This window comes from Aythya fuligula, chromosome 2, assembly GCF_009819795.1.
Source record: "Aythya fuligula isolate bAytFul2 chromosome 2, bAytFul2.pri, whole genome shotgun sequence".
Taxonomy (NCBI): Eukaryota; Metazoa; Chordata; class Aves; order Anseriformes; family Anatidae; genus Aythya; species Aythya fuligula.
The window spans coordinates 143,039,749-143,062,965 of NC_045560.1; the positions used below are offsets into that span (position 1 = coordinate 143,039,749).

General features: G+C 31.6%; 1 protein-coding gene across 1 annotated transcript in view; it reads right to left on the reverse strand.

The window, feature by feature from the left end:
- The window catches only part of CSMD3 (CUB and Sushi multiple domains 3), a 681,859-nt gene that overhangs the window by 147,535 nt on the left and 511,107 nt on the right, over nt 1–23,217 (reverse strand). The window contains exon 32 of the mRNA XM_032181613.1: nt 13,110–13,226. Coding sequence (XP_032037504.1) covers nt 13,110–13,226 — 117 coding nt within the window. The remainder of the gene's footprint in view (nt 1–13,109; nt 13,227–23,217) is intronic.

Consider the following 23,217-nt stretch of genomic DNA (forward strand, 5'->3'; position numbering starts at 1 on the left):
TGAGAAGGATCAGTGAGTATTTTCCTGAGGTTACACTTTTACCTGGTTTTCCAGATTTATTGCTGTTAAAAGGACACCGTGGTAGGCAGCTCCCTACCCTTGTTTTGTGACATGGAATAATGGTAATTCTTAAGGTCTATGTCTTCAGAATTTATAGCTAAGACTGTAAAGTCTTGATATAAACACTTATGTTGATACAAATAAGTAATGGGATTGCAGAATGTATTTAAGCAAATTATGCTATTGTCCAGTACTTCAGCTGTTTTAATAGCAGTGTGTATTCCTCTGAGCATTTCAAATTTATTTAGGTCTAAATTTTAATAAATATGAAACTAAGTCTGCAGTCTTCATCATTTTAATATGGTAACTGATGCACTGTCTGATACCTGACTGTAACAGAATCACAGAATCATCTAGGTTGGAAGAGACCTCCAAGATCACCTAGTCCGATCTCTGACCTAAAACTAACAAGTCCTCGACTAAACCATATCACTAAGCTCTACATCTAACCGTCTTTTAAAGACCTCCAGGGATGGTGACTCAACCATCCAGGTGAAGTCTGTGTATATCACTTATTATTTGATAATGTTTAGGAATAGAAATAGTGATAGTGACAGAAATAATACTTATAAATGGTGATTTCTAATGGAGGTACGTATACACATATTTTTAAGAAAGTTTTAAAAGTACTAAGTTTCAAAATCTGATACTATTTCAATTCTATTATACACAGCATAGGATATTATCCTCTATAAGCATAAAGGAGTATGCACTAAAAGGACAGAAACAGTTCTCCATTTTATATCAACTAACTATATGTGCACATTACAATTGAACATGTTTCATGTAGAATAAATCATTCCATATTTGACTATATTATTGACAGTGTTAATTTTCTCAAGTGGCAATAAAAATCTAGAAACCTTTGATCTTAGTAACTGGCAATTTACAAACATTAAAAATGGAGACATGTTTGAATACATTAATATGTTTTACATATATATAATTATGCTTTGAACTGTTTTCTCAACCAGAAGGTTGAATCTCCTTCAGCTATTTTACTCTCAGCAAGACATTAACCTTCATTGCTAGAAGACCAGATGATTATATACATTTTCAGAACTACTAGTTAGAACTGTGAGACTTTATAAAGAAGTACAAACTATTCCTTACTGTTTGTTTCAAATTACCTATTTCTTTCTATATACCAAAGAAAATATCTTTTATTTATTAATTTTTTTTTAGAAGCCTGCTTTCAGCCATTTTTTCTCTATTATTACAGTTCTCTCCTTAGACTTCTAACATCTTCAAATCTACCTTGAACAGCAAGGGAGAAACATCTCCAACAGTCCATCAGTAAGCAAACTGAATTTAGTAAGCAAGCAAATAAACTTACAAAAGCATCTGAAAAACCATTTTTATAACTTAAATTTTCTATAGGGTTAAACAACAACGACAAACACATTTTCCTACCTTAAAAAAATAAAAAATCATTGTGTTGCAAAATAATAAAAAAGTGTACTGAATGTCCATCTCCAAATAGTTTTTGTTACTGAAATATTGGTTTTCATTAGCCTGCAAACCCTGCATCAAATTGTGATACATCATGGTTAGCAAATTAATTCTATATCATTTACAAGAAAATGGCACAACTTGTGAGGGAATATATGAGCTTATAAAAAGAAAAAAAAATCTTACCATCAAGTTTGGTTTGTTTTATTGGTATGATATAAAACATATAATTTATATTTCACTTCAGATTTCACAGAGAATTGTTTGTACTTAACTTCAAGCATTAATCTGATTAGTTTTCACAGGACTTCCTTAAGGTAAATGTTATTATACCGTCTCACAGACTTTTACACAGAGATACAGAGAGGTTGTGTTTTCCACAACTAATACATGCATGCAAACATTTATTCTCCCTCTGTACTTTGTTACAGTGAGACATGCAGTCAAGTATCCCACAGAAGACGTGTTTTCATATTTACTAAGGAATTTTTTTTTTTGTCTTAAAGGGACCAGGAGTACCTTGATACAGAAAACAGAATTCAAAACAATAATCTGGACTCCACCTAACTCATTATCTGCGTAACTATGTTTGGACTCTGTATCTACAGAACGCTCTTTCATTAATTTCTTCAACTCTTGAATACATATTCACATCAGAGTATGAACATGGCATAATTTTTTTTTTGACGTTAAGCTATTTACAGCTAGATGAAATTGTACTTCTGTTTAAAAAGCAAATTGCTGCTATAATCATTTTTCTCATCTTGTATAGCGTTGCATGACACATTTTAATGCATATTATGAATTCACTTAAGCAACGTGATTTCTGCCTCTGAAGCTATATACTTTTTAGTCACCAAGTATTCTTTGTCTATGTTTAATCTAGGTTGGAAAAGACCTTTAGTATCATCAAGTCCAACCATCTACCTGTCCTACTGACTTCCATCACTAAACCATGTTCTTTAGTGCCATTTTTTGGTGCCTTTTTTTTTTTTTTTCTCTCTTATTTGACATCCCATTCATGGAGCAAATGAAAATATGAAAGAAGATCACATTTCAGGAAAATTGGTGTGATTTTCAGTACAACATTTTATCTCATCTTCTGTGAATTTTTATTTACTTTCAATATTTAGTTAAGAGATGGATTAGATACTTAGATAGGTATCTATATATACTTTTTGACGGTATTATTTGACAAAAGGCATTATGACGTGACATAACAAATATAAGGAATAAAAAATAAAACTGTAATAAATAATAATAATAATGCAATGCTATTTAAATTGGTGTACTGCTAACAAAAAACTTATTAAGATATCAGTTTTAATTCAAGCCTTCTTATTAATGACGTGTCTGTATACATTCTAGATTTCTGGGTTCTAGATTTAATGGCAAAGTCACTTTGAAAAAGCTGTTTGGTTCTTCAATCATCTTGCAGCTAATTTAGAGCTACTAATTAAAATTACAACAGCTTTCTGAGTCTAATAATTATCTTTTATTATCCTACTGGTAAATGTTATTGTTTAACTCAGATGATTCATCAGTTCATTCATCTGAAACAAATAATCATTTACTGAATGGTGTGGATGAAATTAACACTTGAATAATTATTTTCATCAGTAGGCAAAATCAAAACAAATCCCAGCAGAAGATTAGAAAATAAAACTAGGAGACATTGAAAAAATCCTTCATATTTATCATCTAAAGAAAAAAAAAAAACTTCCAGAAAACAACAAAAAAACTGTGAAACAAACAAACAAAAAATATTACAGTCATTTGATAGCTGTGAATAAAAGAAAAAGAACTTTGTGGCTACAAGCCCTAAAACCATTCATCAGAGCTTCCCGTCTGGAAACAGATGTGTTAGTTCCATAACTCTGTAACTGAAAAGTGAACTCAAAAAAATGTTTCAAGACCTAGATGAGAATTTTGTTTCATTCATTTGTGGAAAAAAAACTAATCTTGCTTAACCGTAAGTTTGTTGTTTCATTCCTAGAAATAACTCAGTACAGAAATAGTTGAGAATGTATTCTAAGTATAAGAAGTATGTTATTATGGTGTTTTTGTTTTTGTTTTTTTTTTTTTTTTCTAATTGAAAATACCAGTTTTTCATTATTATAATTAATAATGCTATTAATTGTAATAATATTATAAAGGTGAAAAATTTCACCAATCTTTCTCTAATTCATATTAGTTGCTCTGCATTTATCACAGTAGTATGAGTAAAACTACTTTATAAACCTGAGTGACTAATGGAAATTGACTTCATCTACAGCCAGCATGTTAGAAGTATTTGTCTTTCATTTCTGCTGAGGATTTTATCACACTTCTCAGCATAAGTATCAATTATTCAAATTTACAATACTAAAAGCTATAACTCTGAACAAAACTGACTTTCATTTTTGAGGTTCAATACCACCACCATATTACTCCTTTGCTCTGTATTTTCTAGTGTACTTATTATTTCACAGTCAGCCTGTTCACAGTCTGACCTCTTAAACAATCACCAAAATCATTAAATGCTAAAATTTACACAACTTCACTTATGAGATGAAAAGAAAATTTATTGTCTTTGGATACAACATGAACATGCTAAACCTTAGCTCCTGTTAAGACTTCTCAGATCTGGTTTTGGACACTATGACAGGAAATTAAACCACCAGAGAAATCAGATTTAATATCTCACTGATAATATGACACAACATTAGGTTGGCATTATGCCAACGCTTTCAATTATAACATTCCCCCCTGTACTGCTGCTCCCTCCCCTCCCCCCCCCCCCCAATAAATAAATAAATAAAGGGTTTCAAAACAAGTATTTTGAGCTTGTAAAATTCTAAATGGTCTAAAGAGAAGCATCCAAATCATCTAATAATATGATGCTATGCATACTTCCTCCTCCTGATCTGGAGACCTGTAGTAAACCCCCCCCACCATTGGGGGTTTATATATTAATATATATATTATAAATTTTATTTATTAATAATTTATTTATTATTTATTTATTAATAATTTATAAATATAAATTATAACTTATATATATATATATATATATACCAGACCACCCCTTAATTCTTACCCACAAGCTCTCCACTTGTCCTTCACCCTCCCCCAACTGGAGCTGGGTACACTCTAATTGCTCCCTCACATAAAGGCCAACCCCACCCCCTTGCTTCCCCAGCCTGTCTTTCCTAAAGAGGACATAGACCTCCATGTCCAGTCATGCGAGCTGTCCCACCACGTCTCTGTGATCGCAATGAGATCGTGGCCCCAATACTGAACACAGATAGGCACTTTAGGGAAGCAGCAGGTGCAGTTACCCTTGGGGGGAAAACAGTGGATCTCATTGTCTTACCAGTGCATAATAGAATAATATAAGCAGTTAAGAATAATAGAATAATATAATCAATTATAGCGTAGTAATTCTCATCTAGCTGAGTGCTGTTTTCAGAGAGGCTTCACCCTTTGACAACATACATGCATATGTATATGCATCAATATATATATATACTACTTCTCCTATTCTTCCAAACACTTCTTCTGCTATATATTCCTTGTAATTGCATAGTCCACTTCCATACTCTGGTCTAACTGACACACCTCAGGTAGAACCTGGAAACACTGGGACTATTATTAGTCTTCACATGCACTGGCTTTATACACCCATCCCAAAGAAGAAACCAAAAATGTTCCCTAAGTCACAACTCAAAGCAAAGCAAATAGCTGCATTTTGGCATTTTAAAATGGTTTCTCAAAATATATTTCCAATTCTAAGTTATTACAAAAGTTTATTTTTGCTACAAAATGTATGCAAGGGTCTGGTTTCAATTTTATTTTATTTTTTTCCCCTTGGAGGCTTTAACCACATTTTCCTGAAATTTACTTACGCTAATAGAGTAGATGCAATTCAGTTCTATTCGAATATTTACTTGAACATTTCTTTTGAAATGACTATAAATTAATAATTGTATACAGACAGGAAAGCAACCTACTTCCTTCAGTAAAATAAACAGTGCTCAGAGATTTTGTTGTGAGACTTAGAATAATCACCCATTTCTGCAGTCAGGACTGCAAATGTTTTGAAGAAACACTATGCAAAGTTTAGCAAGAACTGCAAATGCTTTTTTATTTCTTTTCTAAACAAAGTTAATTGCAGGAAAATCACTCAGATAAATACTGAAATGTTGAAGATTGTATTTATATACACAAAGTGGTGAACACAGACACCTAAGTCAATGCAGATCAGTTTACCTGTGAGAGTAATTTATATCCAAACAAATATAATGAAGAGGAAAGATGAGAAACATGGGCTATAACTACATGAGCAGGGCCTAATACTTGAAAGATTTATAAGTAGAGGACTTTTGCAAAAGGATCTTTTTGCAGTTCCTTGACCCTAACCTGATCCAGCTAATTCCTTCCCTGAAATATAACATACTTCAACATGGAAACTTGGATTGCACTCCTCAATGACTCCTCACTGATTTCCTGGCCATGTTCCTCTGTCCCTTAATACCTCTCATTGAAACTCCTGAGAGTTTCAATGAGACTCCATGGAGCAGGCACTTGGAGATTCCTCAGCTGTTCTTCTAGACTGATTGTCCTAATGATTTTTTGCCGCTACAAAAATGAAAAAAAATACAGAAAAAAAAAAAAAAAGAAGAAGAAGAAAAGGTTTGCTAAAATGGCTTATATCTATTCTGGCAACTGTAAATACATTTAACTTTTTTTTTTTTTTTTTTTTTTTTTTTTTTTCAGATTATTTAAGTCACATCTAGTGACGTTTATGAGCAGCTAAGTAATGATGACTACTTAATCCTTTTCTGAAACCAGGAAAAGCTTTTATTTCCAAAACTTAATAACAGAGGTACAGGGCAAAATCCACCAATTTTTCTAGTAGAATGCTATTTGCCTACATAAAGTGTGTGCCTCCCCCTCCCCCCCCCCCCAATTTTATCAATGCATTTCTTTTTCATATCTTTTTTTCACATCTTTTTTCATATATTTTTTTTCGTATCTTTTTCATATTTTTTCCAGTTCATTTCTTTTTCATATCTTTTATCAATCCATTGGCATTATACTCACTTTAGTTTACTTATTTTGAAAAAATTAATTTCTTTGAATACCACAGATGTGGTCTTATCATCATTGCACTTTGTTATAGGCTATTAGTGAGGCAGCTATACTGTTGACATATCTTTATAATCAAACTCAATAACTTAATCTGTTAGTGGTCTGTTTCAAATTGGACATCATTATATTAAAAACACCTTAATACTTGAGCCAAAACTAATGGCTTAATTTTTTTTCTATTGAAAAAAAAAATCGAAAAGCAACATTGAAAAAAAATAATTTCAAATCATATTAAGCAATTAAAATAGAAAATCTCTTCAAATTTTACTTCAAAAACACACTGTCTTGTATGATCTCCTTTAAAAGTCACCCTATGATGACTGCCTTACCAGCATCTGCTCACTTGGCAAACATGTTAAGTATTGAACCAATGAATGAAATACTCCCCGGCTGTGTGTTTGCGTATATAAAACCTGCCAGTCCCTGAGGAGACTCATAGATAAGTGGAAAGTGATATAAAATGACCTTCTGGCACCTCCTTAAATTATATAGTCAGCATCTAAATGACACAAATTTGGCTTTGAATTAGAAAAGTAAAACAGAAGTTAATAGTTATATAACTTACATTCATCTTTGTTATTCCAAAATTGTAGACCGCAACAAGAAGCTATTTTAAAGAGAGTGGGTAACATACTAATTTGTGTGAAAATATTAAAAGCGTGACAAAAAATATATTCACTACCTACCTTCATACATATTTTACATACAATATATTTTTATTAACTTATTCATATAGACTGAAAGTAAAAAATAATATTTTAGCTCTGTGTTTGAAATATAATGAAAAATTATACACCTCTGTCACTTTCTCATTAAAACATGCCAAATCTTCAAATACATTTTTTTACATCAATAGGAAAACAATTTCCTAATATAGATGTATATAGTCTTGCAATACAATTAATTTTATATCAAATTGTGAAAATATTTTTCACATATAGAGTATAATCAGCTACATCCTATGCATTTTTATAGTATTTATTATATAGCTATATAATAATCTTAAGTAAATGTTATCAAGCCTTAAAAATATTTTGTGTTTCAAACAAGTAGTTTATTCTGTATTTTTATTCAAAATACTGTATAATAAATGTATATTCAGTCATTAAATGTATACTGAATGCACAATACAAATATTGAATTTCCACTTGGGGGGAGGAGGGTGTACTATACGCTTCTGGTAAAGAATTTACATATTTTTCTGGCTCTAGGCAACCTAATGCCATTCAGTATTGCCCCCTTCAGTATTCTTCATTATCTCTCAAAGTTAACTTGGCAAAAGAATCACATGAAAAGTCAAGTACCAGCCACAGGTCAGTCTACTCAGAGAATTTTCAAATAAAATTTTCTGGCAGCAAGCAAAATCAACATAATGCAGCATTTATGCTAGTGTTGCAAATGTTTTCTTTCTGGTATAATATGTGTCCATGCTGATACTACATCAAAGAAAAACAAACCAATCAACAAACAAAAAAACACTTTACCAATTGCATGTCTGACTGCATATTACTTTAATTAGGTTTATTATCTGTGGGAAGAAAAAAAAAACACTTCTGTATCTGCCTGATACCTTTTGGACGATGATGTTTTTGTTCTGGCCAGGATTTCTAAATTCTGTCACAGATAACACTACCACTTATGAATGAAGATCAGTTAGTTGTCCATAGAAAAATGCAGAAAAGGACTTCCACACATTTTTAATGCTGAACTCTTGAAGCTCACTTTTAAGAATATACTAAACATTACGGTTTTGGATACTAGTACAAGACCCTTTGAAAGTCTCGCAGAAACAGAATGCTGTTAAGAAAAATGGCAGTAGGGCAACAGAGTTGAAAGAATGCCAAGAAAAAAAAAGGGGGGGGAAAGGGGGGGAGGGGCTCAAGCTGTCTATCATTTGTTGATTTTAATCAGTAAATAATCTTTCCTTTGTCCTGAAATTAGCATCTTGAGACATTATGGAGTTAGGCATATAAGCATTTGGAGCAGTCTTAGTGGTTTTACTCCATTTCACTGACAAGTGATCATTGTTTGGACAATGCATTCCTATCAAATGTCCTACTGACTTTGAAGTGGTTACTTGTATGAAAAGAGGGTAAAAATAGAGTAAGATTCACAGAATAAATTTCATACCTATGGCCCTATGGCAGCTTTTTTTTTTTTTTTCATTTCTTTTTTGATTTTTCACATTGCCTTCTATGATCTGTACCTCCCATTCAGCAGAGTATTGCTTGGTTGAAAATATTAAAGCTAGACATTTCCATCTATTTTAATTTAAGATGTAGAGTTAAATCCTCCACATTTTAAAAATGTCATTCTATACATGTCTGTCACATTTCTAAAATGAAAGTAAGATGCACACAGCAGTGATGATGGATTCAAGTTATTAAAAGCAAATCTTTACTCAGCTAAGTATTTTCATAAATACCATTTGCTTCTTATTCCCTCTTGATTTGGGGTTGTCGCTTGAGACATGCTGTTACTTATGATTTGTCCTTGACTATCTTTTTTTATTTGCAAATGTAAACTGACTTCAAAATCCAATGAGTACTGAAATAACTCTGGTGTGACATGGCTTTTAAATTGATGATGATTCTAGATACAGTGAAATGTCTACTCTAAATCACATGTCAACAGCATTATTTGCTCTTCGTGTGTTTTTACTGGCAGAATGTGAATGTACTTTCCAGAATTAAAAAAAAAAATTAAAAAAAAAAAAATTAGTCTTTCAAGGATCTTTTCATAAAATAAAAAAAAAAAGAATACGGTGTTGATTGTGTTTGTTTGTTTGTTTTCCTTCTCTCTATTGCTTATCAACAATAATTTATTGATATCTCATAACACAACAAATGCAGAAAAGACACAAGGAAAAGATGTCTTTGAACACAAGCAAGTATATATGGCTTTATAATGTTATTCAGAATCTGAAGAGAATAGCTGATTTTAACTTCCCTGTTTACACTAAGGCAATAAACCAGGTCTACCTTCACCGCCAAAATTTTAAAAAGCCTTGTCCCAGAATGATGTTGTATTTGTCAATACAGTGCTTGTATTACAGTACAAGTACAGTGCCTTTAATATTAGATCTTGATGGAAATGTAAAACAACTATAGTCTCCATAGAAACTAGAAAATTTCCCAATCATATGTATGTTTTTAAGCTTATTTTTAGGGGAAAAAAAAAAAAAGTGACATAAATTTCAAATTTTTCAGTGGTGGTAAAGAGCAGTTACCTAATTTTCTTCTAAATCACATTTCTGTACCTTACTGTTTATGTTCAATTTATCTTTCTACTCTAGCAGAAAGGAAATCCACCTGCTGAGGCAAGATGATATAAAATTTATTTTACTGTTAGGAATATTAATTTTAAAACAGGAGTATAGACCACATTGTTATGCAGAGCAGAGCATACACAGTAGTTTATGTGCATCAGGAAAACAAAATAAAATCTTAAATATCTGCATTTTAATTGTAACCAGTGCTGGATTTCAGTGTTGAACAATTAACAATCATTACACCATTTTAAAGTATCAGTGGGAGAGCATCAAAGAAGATGAGTATTCCATGTTTACAAAAGACTGCCTGTGGCATACTGTGTGTTTTTGTGAATAATTTATCTTCTAGCTTAAACCTGTCACAGTATGAAATATTGCAACTCTGATTTTGCATGACAGAATAATGAAACAGTGAAAAAAAGTCCACACTGTAATGACTTTTCCACAGAATTTTGGGCATGAGAACTAGAAAAGCTGTACATGAAATAGCTTTTTCTTTCACTCCATCAAAAACTAATCCAGGCCAATGAGTTTCCTCCTGCACATTTAATATATATATATAGTTCCATTGTTTGTGTGTTTTCTTATCTACCTTGACCTTGTCTAATGATTTTTGAATTGTGATCTATTCTAAGATATCACAGAGTGTATTGGATGCAAAAATAGTTCCTGAAGAAGTTCCATTAAGCAAATATTTGAATTCTGTATTTCACATTGAAAGCCAGCATGATAGGGAAGATTATGGAACATGAGTTTTTGCTAGTTTCCTTATGTAAATTACTGAAAATTATTTTATGTCAGCAGCTTTGCTGGAGTACCCATTCATTCTCACAAGCATTTCTTTCAATTAATAGCTGCTGTGCTATCATTTCTGACAAATCTACATGTCATAAAGCACAATTGGATTCAAGACAAAATCTAATGTCTTCATTCACAAAGCATCTACATAGCATTTCTTGGGGACCATCCTGTCAGTGAGTGATCCCTACACCATATATACCAAAGCAATATAATTTAATGTAAACTATTTTGTTAATGCAATGTTATTTATCAGAACCCAAAATAACAGAATTATGGGTAATACTGATCCTAAAGAGCTCAGCATTAAAAATGTATAGATATGCTTCTCTGCAACTATATTTGAATAATTTGTAATGAGATAAAGATAAAAGCCATTAGATCCAACATATTCATTACACTCAATTCTTTAAAATTTCAGTCTGAAACAAGTAATTATCTTGAGTTTTGAAAATGTGTTAAAATTAAGTGGTGGTAAAAATTTAGGTGTTAAATAAAGTCATATTCTTAGGTGTGATGTGTCTGTTAGAATTGTTTGTAATGGTTGTTACTAGGAAAAAAAAAATAAGGGAACAATACATAAAAAAGAAAAAGGAAAAAAAAAAAAAAAGAGAGAAGAGAGCACTATATAGTTCAATCAAAGACTCACATTTTAAAAGTTGAGCTTTTGGTTGAAAGAAGTTCTGCTCCCTGTTAATATAAGAGTATCATGGAAGAAAAGCAGCTAAAATGGAAATACTTCTACACTTATTTCACTTATTTTGGCCTCTTCAATGTATGACATCACCTTCATTTTTGAATGGCTATTGCTATTTATGTTTATTACCTTTCCCTTTAAACACACAAGTATTTATATTTTCTGTCTTCACAAAAGCAGGTTAAAAATTCTCATTATATATTTTACACATGCTTGGTGTTCTTGTCACAGCATGCTCTTTAAGCACAGGAAAAATAAAACTTCCATCCTGAGACAGGACAGCAAAAGAGCTATCATATCATATCCCCAATAACTCACTGATTCCTTTATAACAGGGTTAGTTATATAAATTGTGATTTCTCAATTTCATATTAGCTTTTTTTTTTTTTTTATATATATATCAGCACTGTGAACAGCTCAAGAAGAATTTCTTAATACTGTTCCTAACATGCTTACTGTGGGAAGAAAATAAGTATTTGTCAAATTATTCCAAGTAATTATGTAGGAAGTTCTATACTAGGATTTTAGTAATTGTGTGGTTTCCTTCCCCCCATTTCCATAACTCATTTTGGGATTCTGTCTTCATTTCAAGTTTCTTATCCTCTGATTGCAGAAGTTACAAAATTCCATTTCCATCCAGAATGTCAACGATACAAAGTACAGAATAACATTTCAAGTGAATCCTTTATTACAGAAATTGTAACTCTCTGAGTGTCCTCATCTGTGGCATTAACTATCTAAGAAGTATTAGACTGATCGAAACGGGAAGATTTAATCTCTCCAGTTTATCTAAATCAGATTAGCTAGGTCAAAAGTGTGTGCTTCTTTTATTTTATTATGAAGATTAATAACATGAAGGAACATAAATGCCCATTCCCATCTACAGGCACCTGTTATTTAATGAACAGCAATAGAAGCAGTGGATCAAAATTAAGTCCTACATAAGCAGAAATCTGAAGTACAGGAATAAATGATATTCAATGCATGACACACTGCTTACCAAGGAGTCTAAGTGAACAACAATCTCTCACTAGTCATCAAAGGCACTACTGGACAATAAAGTGAGATAAAATCATTCATAAGGACAGACAAAACAGTGATTTAAAAGGCTGGTCTTTTTGAAGTTGTCTTTAAAAGATTCATACTATCACCAGAAATAAAAAAAATGTTAGGGTTAGGAGTGAAGTTTTGATTGAGGATCTGGAAGTCTACAAAAAACAGACAGAGGCACACTGCTTGAATTTTGTTCTTCAGGAAAGGAAATACTGACATTGCCTCATGATTCAGAGAAGCCAAGATTCTGAAAGCAATATTATCATCCATTTCATACAAATGGTCCTTCCCCTGCTTATTTGGACTTACTGGAGCTACATGACTATCTAGGTCTTTGGCGCATGGTCTTGGGTGAAAAGCAACATTTGGCTATAATCAAAGCAATATTCTAAATTACTGTTTGGTTGTCAAAGTGAGATAAAAATAAACAAATGGCAATTATTTTAAAAGATAAGGATAAATGCAAGTATTATGAGAAAATAGTGCACTACAAAAATGTTAGACAAAAAATATCAACAGAAATATCATTTTAAAATAACCTTTTCACAGTAGTATGTTTAATATTAAAGCAATCACAAAATTCATCCATAAGTGTTTAAAACACCCAAGTGATAAAAAGATCTGAATGAGACCAAATCTACTTACCAAATTCCTTAGGAACAGTGATAGAGTAAACACAGTTGTGACCCACACTGTAATTCTTAGGGTAGTTTGGTGATAATACAGTGCCTTCAGAGCCTGTTGACCGGCTTCCACAGGGTGCTAGAAATTGAAGATAAGCAGTTTTTAATATTATATAATATCAGGAAAAAAAAATCAGCTAGTGATGTGCTGTATGTTGGTATATGGTATAACAATAAAATGTATTCCTCTTCTACACTAGATAAAATTATGTATCATTTGAAGTACTGAGTATGCTTGACTTTCTCATATATCAAAAGAGAACTGATGACACTCTGCTATTTTCCAGATTAGTTATTGTTTTTCTTTAACATTTATCAACCATCTTAATAAAATAATGATGTGCTTTAGACACAGTGTGCTATTATTCATAGCATACAAAACTATTATTCATTTGTACAATGCTTTATATTCTGATAAAGGCATAGATTATGCATCCCATCAGCACACTAGTAAATGCTTACTCCTGCCAATTGGCTCATAATTCAAAGTAATGTATAGAACTACTCAAATAAGAGTGTCAGAATTCCTTGACTGAACATGATGTACCAATTATTTATATCTAATTTATTTATAAAATGATACATATACGTTTATGAGCAAACAATTTTATTTATCATACAAATATCATGTTTATTCTGCCACTAATAGCTATAGTAATTGATAAAATGGGAGATAAATAACAATGCAATTTACTACAACAATGTATTTTTCTAAGACCAACAGAAGTTAGCATTTGGCTTTAGTCAAAATTGTGAAGCAAGACACAGGGCTTTTTCTTCTCTTTCTTCATCAGATGTTCAGGTGTATTTATGTGAAACAGTAGTAAGTGTCAGGATTTTCCTACGGATATGACCTGCTTTTAATATACACTTTGTAATTTAGTAGTTGAATCTATTGTAAGGAATAAAGACATTTATTCAGAATATTTCTCTTAACTATTTCAGACTTTAAAATATTTTTTGAGTTTAATGGTAACATATGCATTTGAATACATATATTTCTTCCATTAAGACTTAAGTGAGATCCTAAAATAAGTACTACTATAAGTACTCAATGTAGTACTACTACTATAAGTACTCAAAGTAGTACTACTACTATAAGTCCTCAATGTTCCTATGTTAAACATATAGAAATCTATTTTTTGTGATATGCTCTCAAAATACAAGCTTATGAATTATAGTGAAGAAAAGGACGTTTTTTTTTACTATTATTTCAGAAGATTTTATCTCTTTACTTGTCATACTAAATACAAGCTATGGATTAGTGTAGCTATGAATTACGTATTTTAGGACTACTTTTAGCTAATTTACACAAAATATATACAGTAGAATATACTGTGAAAAGAACAAGTCTTTAATTGCTAAAATTTAAAGATTTGACTTGGTGCTAAGGGACATGGTTTAGTGGGTGATATTGGTAGTAAGGGAATGCTTGGACCAGATGATCTTGGAGGTCTTTTAACCTTAATGATTCTACGATTCTATGATTATATGAATTTTAAGGCTCTGTCATGGTTAGCATGGGTTTCTGTAATTTGCACTAATATGCAAGACACCTACTCTGAGTTACAGAGTAAGCACTAACACTATAAAACTTTCATGTAATATTGTTTTCCATGGCTAAAATAATAATCTCAGTGTCTTCACTCAATCCACACATATGAAATATCAGAAATTCACGCTTCCTCATGAAAAGATGTTTAGCAAACAGACTTATTGGTACTTTTTGCCAAGAGGCAATACAGTCTTGGCTGCGCTTCACATCCAAGGAACTATTTGCCTTGAGTTATTTGAAAAACACAAAGTAGAAATTCTTCATGAGCTGAATCTGGCAAATACATGTATATTTTTTTATGAAAAACGACCTGCTTACTAGCTTGTAAATATTCAAAATTTTCTGTTCCAGAATTTGGATGAAACAGAAGAGATTATGGAAGAATATAAGCAACAAAGACTAAAGCTAGAGAAATAAGATTACCAAAAAGCTAATTACTTCCCCTTACACCACTTTCTTCTCTACTGTCCGTGAGTTGAATAAAGAAGGTACTGCAACAAATACTAATAATACTGTCCTACTCCAGCACTCATATCATCAATATACTTCATTCATTAGCAGATATAAAACAGTGTGCAAATTTGGGGTAAAATTATGATCCCACTAAAGTCAATGCCATTGAAATCAAAAGTATCAGAATTTAAACAAAGAAACAAAAAAAAATCTTTTAAATAAGCATGCATTTTTTTTTCCATAAATAAATATAAACCACATTATTTTTCAAAGGCATAAAAATCAAATTTATTGCAAGTTTTCCACACTTTTATTAATTTCAGCTTAATTTCTTTGTCAGCTTCCTCAGTACCTGTACCAAAAAGTTATCACCATTGTGCTTTAAGACCTGTTTGCATTAGCTGTATGGTATTCCCAGTTAAAGTCACCCATAAGGACAAGGGCAGCTGATCTAGAAATATCCCTTAGTTCCTTAAAGAATAATTCATTGGTGTTACCATCCTGATTGGGTGGCCTATAACAGATTCCCACGATACCTGTTTTACCTGCTTTTCCCTTAAACTTTACCCATAGCCTTTCAACTGTGTCATTGCCACCTGCAAGCTCCATACAGTCCAGACCCTTTGTTACCTACAGCACCACCCCCTAGTCTCGTCTGCCCTTCCTATACCTTCTGAAGAGCCTGTAACCATTCATCATAAAAACACCAGTCAACAGGCTCTTCCCACCAAGTTTAACTTATGCCATAATACTCAGTATACTGTCCTTGTTGTGCTTTCCAGGATCATCAATGGAACACTAATGAGAGAGAAAGGCAGTTGATTGTGATAAGAATGTGATAAGAGTAAGTGTGTTGATGCATTTCACACTATTTTCTTTAAACATTATTAAGCATTAATGGTAAAAAGCCCTTTTGTATGTGTGCTGAATTTACTGTAATGGTATGTTTTCTTGTAAAATAGCACTCCCTGCAGCCCTTGAAAACATCCTATCATAAGAACAGTGAAGTATCACCTACTTCCTATCTTAAAGTGATAAGCATTTTTATCTAGAAGATTGCCCATCTTGATCATTAGTATTCATTTCCCTTTGCATGTCAAAGAACTAAATTCTACCTTTTTGTGGCAATGCATCAGTAAATAGTACAATATAATATGCGTTATCATCAGCAGTGACACCTTTCCTTACATCTCAGCAAACGCTAGTTGTAAAAGGAATTTAGATGATCACAGCAGAGAGCCAAACTAACAGCAGAAACACAAATCCCTGCAGTCTATGCCTAACTACTGCTATGGAAAACAATTTTCTACAGCTCCACGAACACATTACAGGGTTAAAAGCCCCTGCCGTGTGCTTACTGCTCATGTTTTCTATCATGCCTTCACAGTTTAAAAAAAAGAAAGAACTCACAAAGAAAACCTTCATTCAGTAAAAGAACTGTGAATAATGGCCTAAGTATGAGAATAAAGCACAGATGTCTTATCTATTGGAGAAATTCATATGTTTTCTACCAAGTATTTTTTTCTGCTGCTGGAAGCTTTTAATTCCTACTACTGCTTTCAGATTACCTAGTTGCTAGCTCCTGCAGTTAGGATCTGAGACAATATAATTGTAATTTCAGATTTAATTGTCATACTGCACCATCCATTTTTTAAGCAGCATTCCTCAGTGGAATCAACAGGGAATATCACTTAAAACTGAAGGGTGCGATATGGCTTTACGCCATGCAGATAAATTTGATTACAGAGCTAAAAGTATAATAAATGGAGAATAACAGTGCATAAGCTCTGCAAAAAGAAGGAAAAACGTAACCTGAAGAACTGATAATAGGATACTGAGTTTTTATCTAGAGGGTCACTGCTTCAAAACCTAGACTAGAGTACCTAATATTTAGTTGGCCTAAATGATTACCTTAAGTAAAATACTTCATTGGTGACATGATGTACCTTTTAAATAATTGAATACATTAAATAGTTAATTACTCTTTTTCTAGTCTGTTATAGTAAAATGACATTCTGTTTACCCCTTTTAACCCAAAAAGATTAGTCTTAATAATTTCAGTTGTAATGGTTAAGACTAACATGCAGATAACAAGAAAATAAATATAACTACCAATACAACACCACAATAAAATAAAACAAAAATCATGCAAAGGAAATCTTAAAAGATAAAAAGGGTAGGCAAATTTATTCTGAACTTCTAAATTATAGATACCTTACTTGTGGAGATCATTCTGCAATTCTGCAAATGTGAATGTGAACGTGCTGAAGCATATGAGATTGTTTTGACAATGCAATCAATGTGGAGAAGACAATTTGACATAGGAATATGTATTTTAACTACTGTTTGGAAATACAGAAATACATTAAGAATAATTAAAATAAACAAACAACAAAAAAACACACCAACAAGCACCAACAAATGCAGAGAGAGAAGAAAGACAGGAGAGACAGAGAGTACCATTACGTAGCAGGAAGCAGTACCAAAGAAAATGATAGCAGAAAGAAAATGGAAACATTCCAAGTTGTCATCTCTTTTAATTTTAATAACACAATTTAATTATGCCATTTAAAATTGATTTAAAATATGAGAAAGTATTTCAAGCCAATATATGTTAACGGTATTTAAAATTATTATTTAAAACAGAGGCAAGCAGGACCTGGTGAAATGCCCTCAGGAACTCAGTAATTTACAAAAGCTGACTAAGGAAAATAAATTGGAGAGATTAAGAAAGTTGAAAATAAACATAACAAATTAAATACAGAGAAATTCTGGGTGCCAAATGTGAAAATAAATATTAGCAAATATACAAACTGCAAACCAAAAGCAGGTGTCTGCATATTGCAGAAAAACAAACAAACAAACAAACAAACAAAAAAAAAGGAACATCATGTATTGTTTTAGCATTAAAAAAAATATATAAATAAAATCTGTTAGATCTGTTGTGATCTAAAGAATTGGAAGTTTACTCTCCAAAAGAAAATAATTAGATCATAGGCAGACTGATCACTTTTCCAAGATGTGGTGGAGATAAAGATCAAGGAAACAAATTGTTCTCTTCTACCACCAACAATAGGATATAGAATAATTGCCAACAGTTTTAGTAAAACCAATTAAGCTTAGATATTCTCATAACTACTTTGGGGAAGTTATTGATTTTTTTGATGATTTCTGGAAGAATAAGAGATATGAATATCAGTCATAATGGATTAAGTATATCCAAGCAGAGAAGAGAGAGTACTTTACCTTTTTACTATCGGTTATGTAGATATATCACTCCTGATTAATTGTAGCATGAGAAAAGGGTGCTGGCAATGTTAAAACCACAGACTTCCCCATCATAGTTTGATGGGTAGTTTTATTTATTTTTATTTTTTTTTCTAGAAGAGGAAGGATAGTATTTCATGTTGAAAGATAAAACTCATCATGCAAAAAGATTCATGGATAAGTAAGAGCAAAATGGGAAAAACCGCAAAAAACAATACTTTCAAAATTAAAACACTTTAATGAATCTGAATTGTAAACAATTTGGAAGAGTTCTGACACATATATTTCAGAATCAAGAAAAGAGGCTGAAATTTGGGATCTTGACAATCAGCGTTTAACAGATGTACTACCAAATTCTGAATCTAAAAATCTAAAATGACTTAATTGTAGATAATTATGAATTTCAATCCTTTTTTTATTTTTTTCCTATTAGTCAAGAAAACATGGCTTATAAGGAAAGAATCAGGGAACTCAGAACCTGTGTAGCTTAGTAAAGAGAAAGATAATTCAATACATTTCAAGTAGGACTAAAAGTATCTCTTAAAAAAAAAAAACAAAACAAAACTTTTTTATATATAAAAAACTTTTTTATATAAGAAGTATATATAAATATATAAAATTCAATTAATCACTTTATTGAATTATTCCTATATTATTATATTATTTATATTATAATATATAATATAAATATAGTATTTATATTATATATTATATATAATATATAATATATTATAATATAAATATATATAAATATATAATATAAATATATATATATAAATATATATTATTTAACAATTCATCAATGATTACTTTTCAAACCAACCTCAACAATTACAAAAAACACATTCAAATAACTTTGCATCTGAATGTGCTTCAGCTTCCAATTATTGAAATCTTTAAATGAAAAATAAATGTCTTTCTGAAGGTATGAGAAGCAGATTTCATGTAGCTGAATATGAGATATGAAATAGAACTGAAAATTGTTCTAGCCTAAATTTAGATACAACATATTTTCTCAATTAAATGATTAGTGATTACTAAATTTAACTATATTACTTTTTTACTTACAAATTTTGGCGCACTCAATTTAAACAATTTCTAAAGAGTTTTCTTAAATAATGACATGACCTGTTCCCTAAAATTAGATTACTAAAGTTGTTTTTGCCAAGTGTATAGAAAGTCCGCAATTAATTTTGTGGTATGAACTTAGATGTAGCAGCTCACATATCCTATAATTTTCCTCTGCAGAATGTGATGTATGTTCTTTCATAATACTGTCTGTTATCCAAATAGACAAAATACTACCTATTAGCAAATTTTCAGGTTCTTCATTTCTTTGTCCCTTTTTTTCTTTTTTTTTTTTTTCTTTTTTTTTTTTTTTTTCTGAAAAAATGTAATCAGCTAAAAGTTAAAAATGTTACTCTTTCTGTCCTGGCTGAGTTAATCAACGTCTATAATATGTGGTCAGTGGAGTGCAGAAACATATGAGAAAATCTTGAGCTCCTATTTAAACTGTCAAAGTAGACTAGAGAGAAAAGTAACAAAACTTCAGAAGTGAGAATGCCACTTTCTATAAATCAAAATGCTTTCCCATATAGTGTTTCCAGGCAGGCTAGAGCTACAAATCAGGAATTATTTATTACCAAAATCTGTGACATGTAGATGTCAAAATGTCTAGTAGCTAAGGATAATCAGATATTAAATAAATATATGCTTCAGCCATTAATAATTTAGCAGTTATACTAAAAATTAACCTGGTCAAAATTAGGCTGAAATTTGGGATCTTGACAATTACCATTTAACAGATGCACTACCAAATTCTGAATCTAGAAATCTAAAATGCCTTAATTGCAGATAATTATGATTTTTTTTTTCTATTAAAAAGCACCAAATAGCTTTTTGTAAGAAAAAAAAAATCACCATGTAGTAGTGGTATAAATCAATGTCAAGTGTGGTATGGTCTTCTAGACTTTTAAGTGATGTTTAATGAACTATTTTTTTTTATCATTATTATTTTCTTACTTTTGGAGGAAGTATATGTGGCTCATGAAGGCCTCATTGAGTGATTACATTGTTCCTTGCCTCTGGAACAAGAGATGAGCCAGACTCTGTCTGGCTCATGAAAGCTGGAGGTTGGTGAGGAGCTACCACATAAATTCATTAGTGTTTCCCAGTACACCAGAGATCTCTAGCTTCAGCTGATGATAGGAACTCCATGAGAGAGAATTCCAGGAGTCTAGCTCACTTCAGGAATAATGAATAATGAGTTGCTTCCTTCATTTAAGTGAAATGTTATTGTCTCTTTAACATTTTTTTTAAAGCTTTAAAGTTTTTTCTTTTGTGTGTGTGTGTGTGTGTGTTCTTTAAGTGATATTTTATTGTTACTTCAAAATCGAGTTAACATAGCAAACTTTGAAAATGGAGCCTTCTAACAGCAGAAAAATAAATAAATAAATAAAAAGTGTAATATTTTGTGCTAATGTCCTTGCAGTGAAACTGCTTCTGCTCATAACAAACGGAGGTGGAATAGGTCTTTGCAGTTACTCTGTGCCTGACAACAGTTTAATTCTTCTGAAAAAGTACACCAATGCTATAGCTTCCAACAGCTGAAAAACAATAACTGTTAAAAAATTTAAAATGCTTTTCAAGTCTACCATCTGCAACAATGTTTTGATATGATATTTAGAACTTCTGAAGGAAAACAATCTCTTTAAAACAATTTATCTATCAGCAACTAAATGAATAAAAAATAAAAGAAAATAAAATTGTAGGTAACAGGGTCTTCTGATGAAAGAACCTGTTCAAGTTTATTGACAAAGCAGGAGGAAAAGAACATTATATGATGGATGTGTAAAAATAAAAATAAATCAGAGATTAATAAAGTTAAGACATTTTTAGCTACATTAGCAAGACTGAAAACATCTCTTGAGAAAGTATAAATGAAAGATATGTAGCAATCTACAGATCTCTTTGTAAGAAATAAACATATCTTCCAATGAGAAATATATATATATGTTTGTGGGTTGTTTTTTTTTTTTGATCACACATAACTTTTGTATTATTTGTTTATTCACCTGTGGACTCTTATTGGTTCAAGAAAGAATCCTTCCTATTATGTTATGAAGAGTGCCATTTCTGATTTGAACAGCTAAGGTGTTTGACAGACAATTTGGTTGGGTTCTTATTGAGAATATTTTTTGTTACATAACCCTAGTAGACAAGGGCATATGAAAAACATATTTTCATTAAGCAGTAACAAACAAACAAACAAACAAAACCAACTGTGATGACAAAAGTTAAAATTATCTGAGCTTTTTAAAACTCACTAATTTCATGAGTGCAGAAACCCATAAATCTATTTATTACTAGAGAGATGGTAAATGATATAATTTCTCGAATCTTTATTCGAAAATAAACCTCTCATTATTTTTGAAGGTGGGTAGAAGAGGGTGAGGAGGGAAGAGGGGATAATCTGCCTCTAAGGACCGCATTACGCATCCAAATATGATTGGTGTTCTGCTCTTTGCTACCAAACTGCAAATCCCTAAAGTGTCCCTTTACCTAAATGAATTTTCTAGCATTAGGAGTGAATCACACCTACAAATAATGAGCTTTTTCTTGAGTTAACTGAGGATATATTTTCACTATATTAGAATGAAAACCTGTAACTCCTAAGGTTTTCAAGAGATTGGTTAAACAACACTGTAAACTGTCTCAAAAGCATTTATTGTGCAATATATTCAATCACAGAATCACAGAACTGTAGGGGTTAGAAGGGACCTCAAAAGATCATCGGGTCCAACCCCCCTGCCAAAGCAGGTTCCTCAGAGCAGGCTGCCCAGGTAGGTGTCCAGACAGGCCTCAAAAATATCCAGAGAGAGAGAGTACATGTGCATATTGGCAGTTTGAAAAGAAATTACATTAACAGTTTTAATGGGTTTTAATTCTAAATTTGAGATCTGACAACTAGTGATAAATTAACTAAAGTTACTGTAATCTGTTCCATCTCAGCTTTCTTTGCTAACACTGCTGTTTATGTTTGCAACACAGATTTCAAATTAATTTTAAACAGATAGAGTTCTGCACTTTAAAAAGTTTTCTTTAAATGATCTCCCATTTCATTTTTCAACTGGATTCATGGCTAACTAAATTTACCAGTGGATTCATATCCACACAGTAAATATCAGACCGCTATAATAAACTGTCAGAAGTTGAAGTAGCAAGTTGACTAAAGAATAAAATGCCATTGTTCATTGTTTTCATTGTTACAATAGTAACCATAATAAATGTAGTTCTGTATTTAATAGGGAAAAATAAATTAAAATGCAAAAAGTAAAAACAATCTTCTCAATTCAATACTTAAATTATTGAGTTAATTAAGGGCTAACAGGGTCATTCTGAAAATAGTGGCAAATTAAATATGACAATTCAATAATATATCTGAGAGAAAAAGAAAAGTCATGGAACACAAGTCATTCAGGAAAACAATAACAACAAAACATTGCTCCTTTTAGATATGTATGTGTAAATCAGTACAGTTGAAAAGAAAGAGATTTCCCCCAGAGGATGATCCATCTCACCCAAGGATAGAAATGTGAAAGCACCTCTCTATCAAACAGTAAAAGAAACACCTTTGAAGATTACTCTTTAGATGAGGCCACAGATTCACATAGCTTCATTCCAGGTTTCTAAAACATAACTGACTAGTCATCTATAGTAAACAGTTACTGTGAACAAAGGGGGTGGGGCGGTGATATACTTATTCCCACTCAGGAGAGCTTAGTTCTCAGCTACT